At 42.3% G+C, this 7,181-nt stretch overlaps 1 protein-coding gene across 1 annotated transcript; it reads right to left on the reverse strand.

The window, feature by feature from the left end:
- Nucleotides 1-487: 487 nt before the first annotated feature.
- tmem135 (transmembrane protein 135) lies at nucleotides 488-6,289 on the reverse strand. The gene is made up of 15 exons (XM_076751268.1): nucleotides 6,118-6,289; nucleotides 5,582-5,709; nucleotides 5,114-5,206; nucleotides 4,874-4,907; nucleotides 4,709-4,774; nucleotides 4,274-4,320; nucleotides 4,145-4,186; nucleotides 3,898-4,056; nucleotides 3,736-3,805; nucleotides 3,462-3,629; nucleotides 3,234-3,297; nucleotides 3,035-3,111; nucleotides 2,752-2,850; nucleotides 2,585-2,652; nucleotides 488-2,364 (listed from the first exon to the last, which is right to left on the reverse strand). Exons 1-15 carry the CDS (start codon nucleotides 6,253-6,255, stop codon nucleotides 2,229-2,231), a joined length of 1,389 nt encoding a protein of 462 aa, XP_076607383.1. The 5' UTR covers nucleotides 6,256-6,289; the 3' UTR covers nucleotides 488-2,228.
- Between the last annotated feature and the right edge of the window lie 892 nt (nucleotides 6,290-7,181).

The raw sequence follows: 7,181 nt of genomic DNA on the forward strand, positions 1-7,181 counted from the left end.
ATTTTCCTTTCCCCTTCCTCATCCATGAATCAATGAAGACGATGTTGTGACGATCTTCATCAAATAGTTGTCCTTAACATTAAAATCATATGAGATCAAAGTCAGCACAGAAACCAAACAAGTGATCGATTTAGTATATCTGGATCACCTGTCGTTAGTCTGAACTTGAATGTTTCTCTGTATTTTTTACAATCACGGTGTGATGAGTTGGGTTGGGCTGAAGAACTGAATGTAAAATCTGAAGTAAATTGTGAGATGCGTACAAACAGGCTGAACCATTTAAGCCTAATTATGTGCAGTCATGTCACATCTGCAATGAAGCTGTCCCAAATGGCCCACTTGGGGGGGGGGGGGGGGAGTGTCATTTGTGTTGAACACAAAAATCTCACAGGAACCACAGAAGTACCCGCCATCGGCTTTTCAGTGCCCATGACAAAATTTAAACTCGTTCTCATCTCTCAGCAACCAAAAATAAGAGGAAAAAGCAGATTGTGCTGTGTGCACTTTATTCACAGAAACAGATTCCTGGTTACCTTCAGGCAAACATTTCAATGTGACGACAAACTCTTCAGTAAACAAAGTTTCAGTGTGGATTTGAAGTGCCAGGGTTCACTTTGGAAATGACAGTCAGTACCCATTAAAATGCAAGCAGCCAACGTTTTTTCTGGAGGTCACAGGAAACCACATATTTAATGCAATCTGCGTCTGGGTCTGTGTTTGGCCTGTATTAGTAGATATTTAACATTGATGTCATTTTGAAGCCAACAGCCGCAGAGAATCACATGAAAAGGAAGCATCAGGTTGGCTGTCGCCTTGCCTTTTTGGAACTTGTGCAGACAACATATTTCGTTGTACAGAACCTTGATTTTAAAGGTTTTAGATTTTAAAGGTTTGGATCAATTCATCCTGTGAAACCAGAGATGGAAGTACTAGTACACTGTAGCAGTAATAGTCGTAGTACTAGCATGGAAAAACTGTTCCCACTGCACCATCAACCTCTGACCAAATAATGTCTCGGGCTGCAGCGTAATATATGACTGCATGTTTCTCAAACCACATTCAACTTCTAATACATTTCAAATATACCGATCTCTTTTTAAAAATACACTATTAGAGAACTGCTGACAATCTGCAAACTGGAACTGTAAATTCCAAAGTAAGCAGCTCAGTGCTCTGCATGTACAGTAAATGCATCCTCTGATTTCCTGCCTTAACACGGTTTCACCCACAAACCTGGTTTATTGTAAATTTAGTAGTCTCAACACGGTTTAAAATTACAATGGATTCGTTTTTCCTTCGCTGGATTCATGTGTCCCCATAAATTAACGTCCAAATTTGTTATGGTCCTCTATAATTTCCTGATGCTTTACCCCATTAAGAGTCTATAAAGGTGACTCGCTCAATCGCAATCATGTTTGTCAAATTTAAAAAAAAAACAAAACACTAATGTGCGTAAAAGTTGAGATTTGGGGGACAAAATACTAGAAATCAGTGAAGTGAGAAAAAAAAAAAACATCTTAAGTAACTGATTAAAAGCGGTGACTTTCCACCTCTGTGTTTTGCATCGTATTTTCACATCAGACCACGATCTACATACATCTCACATTGTCTAATACAGAATAAAATATTTGATAAGGCTACATAATTTCATATATATCATCAGTTGCAGCCATCGCATTGAAAAGGTTCACATTCAGAAACGATCAGTGAGTAATCATCTCAAGTTCCGTCTCTCAAATCAGTCAATATCAGCTACCACTGTGCCTACTCCAAAAAGATTAGTTAGTGAGTTTCACCCTCTGATGTGAAAGCAAACAAACTGAGGTCAGTCAGTACAAACATACAGGTAACTTGCAAAATGAAGAAATGCTACAATGAAAGGATGAAAGGAAGGTGTGATCACTTTTATTTTCTAATAAACCAATTTGGGGATTTATTGAATTTGAACATAAATGCTGCATTTCACTTATTTTGCCAGTTACCTGTATCCACACAATCCCAGCCAGTCAATGTGCTTGTGCAACACCACACTTGACACTCACGGCTTCGGACAGACCCTGGACGTTTCCATCCCCCAAAGCGTGCCCCATCTCATAACACCAACACTGCCACTCCTGAGCCGTTAAAACACCCTTAAAAAAATCCTTTAGTTACTCTGAACGAACAGCCAGAACTGTCCGTTTCCTGTCGAATTAACCCTGAAGCCTCTCCAAGAGCTTGGTCCCAAGTCATCCCAGTTGGATGTCGGCCCCTGGTGGAAGCATCGTGGTGAAACGAGGGTCCAGTTTGGGCATGAAGCCTTTAAAGTCTCTGGAGGCCTGAGTCCCGAACACATCTAGCAGCTGTCTGTTCATCAGAGCAAACCTTGGAGAGGAAACAGAGAATCATTCCTGGACCATCATGAAGAACACAACAGATGACCTGAACAGGCACAGAAACAGTCTGAACTGGGTTAAGTTGTTTATATGGGATCGCTCCTCAGCGACTCCCTTACACACTCGCAACTGATGTTCCAATCATGACTAATAACTCTCAAACAAAACATAGTTTGACAGCTGATTGGTTGCACACCACAGACTCATACCTGCCCTTAGTTAAGCGCAGCAGAAACTTCCAGTATGTGGGCCTGAGGTTCTGCACTTCCATCACGGCCTGCGTCACAGCAGTGAGTCACACATTACACTCAGCAAAAAATCAAAATGCGTGTGAGGCGTATTTATGTGAGCAGGTCTGCATGTTTGTGCTACTTACAGCTTGGAAACAGATGGCAGTGGAGATGGCGTAGAGGATCGTGTCTGCATGAGGAAAGTAAGGGAACCGCCCGGCCTCAATGCCCTTGAAGTACAGGGTCTGAAGACAGAGAGACAGATTAGATGTGCTAACTGTCCAGCGCAGACAAGCAGACATGTATAATAACATTATACGACTTTGTGTTTGTCTATCCTTTAGGTGACATATTCACTGTGGTGCGTCTATTTTCTTGACAGCGTAATTACAGGAATCGTGCTTCGTGCTCAAAGAGATGTTCCTTTACCTCCACCAGCTTCGTGAAGAGATACATGGATATTGTCGTGCTTTTATAGAAGAACATTGACAAACCAGCCAGGAAGCCTTGAAAGACAGGGAGGAAGAGGCAACTGTCAAACAGAGTAAATCAGCTGCAACATGACAAAATCCAGAGGAGGGTTGCTCTACAGGGATTTGCTTTGACAGTTTACACAATCCTATCTCACCAGCAATCAGTGCGTGGAGTTCATCGTCAATGTTACGCACCCAGCGCAGCAAGCAGCTCGTTCCCTGAGCGAAGGAGAGAGGCGTTAAAAAAGACCAAACAATAGAATACTCACATGACAAGACAAGAGATACCATCGTGGAAAAAGACGGGGGACTTTTTTTATTCTTGCCAACCCAAAAGCAAGAATGGAGGTGAGGAAGAAAAAGTAAGCATGAAGGAAATGTACCTTGTAGATACTGACGAACGATCCTAGAAAGGCCCCGAGCTGGAAGTTTTCTTTGTTGTAGAAGAGGGAAGGGAGCCGCGAGGGTTTAGAGAACAGCTGCCTGAACGCTGAGGGCACTTTAAGACAACACTGAATCAGGTAGCCGATACTAAACATTCTGACAAAACCCTGGACGACAAAAGAGAAGAAAGAAGTGTTTCATATCGGATTATTAGCATTTAATAAGAAAGAATTAGAGCATTTTAGATCCATCATCATCACAAACATGTCTTACTTTGACGCAGTAGGAAATGCAGTTGTCTTGGTAATGTTTACAACACCTGTGTCGTGGGCCCTTTTTGCATCTGGATTATTTATAAAAATAGAAAAAAGAAATCAATACCGGACACGCTGTACAAACCCGTGTGTACCTGTGTTAAGGTGTGCGTGCTCTCACATTGATTCTAGCAGTTCCCTGGTGTAGGTTATCAGAGCTTTCCTCCTGGATGCCTGTGACTCCTCCGTCTCTATAGCAGCTATCCTCTCAAGGGGCTTTGTGCAGGTGTGCTCTGCCGTGACAGAGTGAGTTGGAATCTCTTCTTTCCCAATGATGAACCTGTAACAGAAAAAGCACACCGTTGACTGTCGTCTTTACCAAAACAATGTCAGCGATCTTCATCAGGGTGTCAGTGGGAACAACTTACTTTAATGCAGAGAATGCAAAGCCTTTGAGGCCATCTTTACTCCTGCAGCAAAAAACACAATAAATTACTTCAAATATTTATATAAAAATCTAAATAAATATAAGAATCTGTCCACTGTGCCGCTCTGACCTGAAGAAGAACATGTAGAGCGACGCAGTTATGCAGAACAGGAGCACCTAATGGGATAAAAAAAAAAAAGACAGGATGAGGGCATCAGGGCAACAGCTGAAACACAAGCATCTGCCAGATATGGATATTTACACTATGCATGCACTACAGTGGGAGCTGCTGAACATTCGGTGTGCATTTGTTTGTAGTCTAGCACAGAGTACACAGGAGCCTTCTGGCACTGTTTGAAAGCAATAATCCAACAGGATGAAGGTTAAAAGTGAGGTAAGGGATGTCTTGCATCATCTTGATCTACCGCTGTACATTCAGACAGTCGTGAGGAGGCCTGGCTCCCTGATAGCAGACGGCTAAAGCAGACCTAGGAGCCCCTGAGGATGTGTTATGTCCTATATCGTTTAGCCCCCGAGCCCCATTCTTAAGCTCCCTTCATTTTACCTCGCCATGTTTGATGGGCTTGACGATCCCTCGCGTCACTGCCATGCGGAACAAGGTCTCAGAGGCCTGACAACAAGATTACACTGTCACATATACATTGTGTGGCAATAGTAGATATATCTCATCACATATAACACATGTTGAAATGAGGAGAGTAGCTCTTACAAGATTTGTCATGTATATTGTCAGCAGGCCTCTCCTGGTGGGGGGGGGAGAGACATCAGCAAAAGCTGAATCAATATTTACAAGGCCACACCTGATACTTAAGATTTATGCAATGACTTCACAACGTCACAAAAATCAAGTTACAGCTGGTAAATGTGTTTTGGTTTAACCATGAAAACACACTGAGAGAGTAGGAGAACCACGAAAAATGTCGTGAATGTCAGCAGACAGGAATCTCACCTGCTCTTGCGCTCCAGGAGGATTGCAATGTAGGAGGCAGGCAGGGCCGAGCCAAACCCGGCAGACCAGGAGTAGAAGCCTCCCAACATTTTCCTAAATTAGAAATGCACAGTGTAATTTCACGGTTTGGTTGGTGGTTTGGTTTTTTCCAACTAAAAAGTAGTAAACAGACCATCTTTAAAGAAGCAATGTTTTGGTTTTCCCTTTTTAATCAAAAGAAAAATATTGTCATATTAATATTTGTAAGTCTTTGGAAAGTACCTGCATCTTCATTAGGTCCTTTGCTATTGTTCTGGGACTGATTTGCACTTTTCATGCCAATGTACGTTCAACAATAGGTGACAGAACACGTCTACTACACAGCCATCATACCACTCATGAAACCACAGTTTGCTAACATGTTGCAGATGTGCATGCAATCGTCTGACTTCAGCTGTGTCTGTGTGACTTTTGCTCGGTTCAACTAACCTGAGAATGCAGAAGAAAAAAATGTAGAGACCTCCATTGGCAGTGAGGAAAGAGGTAGACCATAGGATCTCTGGCAGAAGCCTTTTTAAGTAGTAATCCTTCTTCCTTCTCCTTAGAACAGCTGCTATCTGCAATACATATGTTACAATGTTATGAATGGAACTGGTGGTCTGAACAGTATTACAGAATGCTTACAGTGGCCTGAAACTGCGAAGGGCTCATGGCTAACAGGTTAAGAGGTTACTCTGGAGTTCATCGACTTGCATACCTTAATGTTATCAGATGATGTTTTCAGTTGTTACTCATGGTTTTACAATGGTGTCTTTGTACAAGATAACGTAGTGCGTGCAAAGTTTTCACCTCTTGCACGGAGTCTGTGTTCGCGTATGAACTTGAACTTAGCCCCCCGATTGGAAGCTCGCGACTTATCAACTAATGTTTACGACGTTTCTCAGAACTAGGTAGCCTTACTTGGTTAGCTAGCTAACTTTAGCATCAAGCCCAAACATTAGTGCAGGGCGAACAGCAAAACTTACCAGGTAAAGAGGGGCGTATATTTTGAAAGAAACCTCCAGAGCACTCCTCGTTACATCCACAGCAGACTGCGCACACGACGGGTTCCAGGTATGACCGAGCTCGTAGCAGTTGTGCGGCAATTTACTGAGGGCAGCCATGTCTCTACCGCAGCAAGAAGACGGCAACGAGTCGTTGTGCGCGTTCACAGTGAGGAGAGCGCGGACACGCAAAATAGGCGTGCGCGTGCACAGCGCTGTCGAGGTTCAGACCGTCCTGCTGATCAGAAATAAGTAAGGAATCAATGGTTTATTGAAAACTAATATGTTGTCCGTTTTGGTGTGAATCAACACTGACTTAGATATCATCTTACTTCATCATCAGATCACTGAATTATATGTGTAAGTAAAATTCAATTATCACTTGGGTTTTTTGCGTGCATTAAGTTTCAGTTCAACTTATATTTGGAAGCCAGATTTAGCTTTCAAAATGATGTCGCTCTTCCGGTTTCAGTTCTCTAAACCTGTTCTCATGAGTGAATATTGAGAGACGTGACACTTGTGCAAAAGGGCTGTTATTCATTAAAACCAGAATTAGCTAGATTAGTATGAAAGAGATGGGTAGCTGTGTGACAAGATCTAAGTGGTTTGTTCTTTGCTGTTAATGCTACAAAAATCAATTGCCCACCTGTTCACTGTGGATATAACCAAATACTTAAATCTTAAATCTGTCTAAATCTTCAACTAAAAGCCTAAATCTGGGATCAGATTAAGCTTAATCTGACACAAGATGTTAACCATCACTGTAAAAAATGTGCCCAGTCCTGTTGATGCTCAAGTGAACACGTCAGTGTACCCAGTTGTATGATTTTACCAGTGTTTCTATCCTAAATTTGGTGGTAGTCGAGATAATTGCACACTAAATTTGGCTGTAACATAAGTATAAAGAAACAGCACAGACATTACAGAGAAACAAACCAACTTGAGAGCGACATGGTAGTCTGACAGCGCAGACTCAGTTGAGCTGCAACTCATTGCTGCAGTGTAGACATCAGACAGCAGTCATGCTGAATTTCCAGATGTTTCGA

Source organism: Chaetodon auriga, chromosome 15 (assembly GCF_051107435.1).
Source record: "Chaetodon auriga isolate fChaAug3 chromosome 15, fChaAug3.hap1, whole genome shotgun sequence".
Classification (NCBI taxonomy): Eukaryota; Metazoa; Chordata; class Actinopteri; order Chaetodontiformes; family Chaetodontidae; genus Chaetodon; species Chaetodon auriga.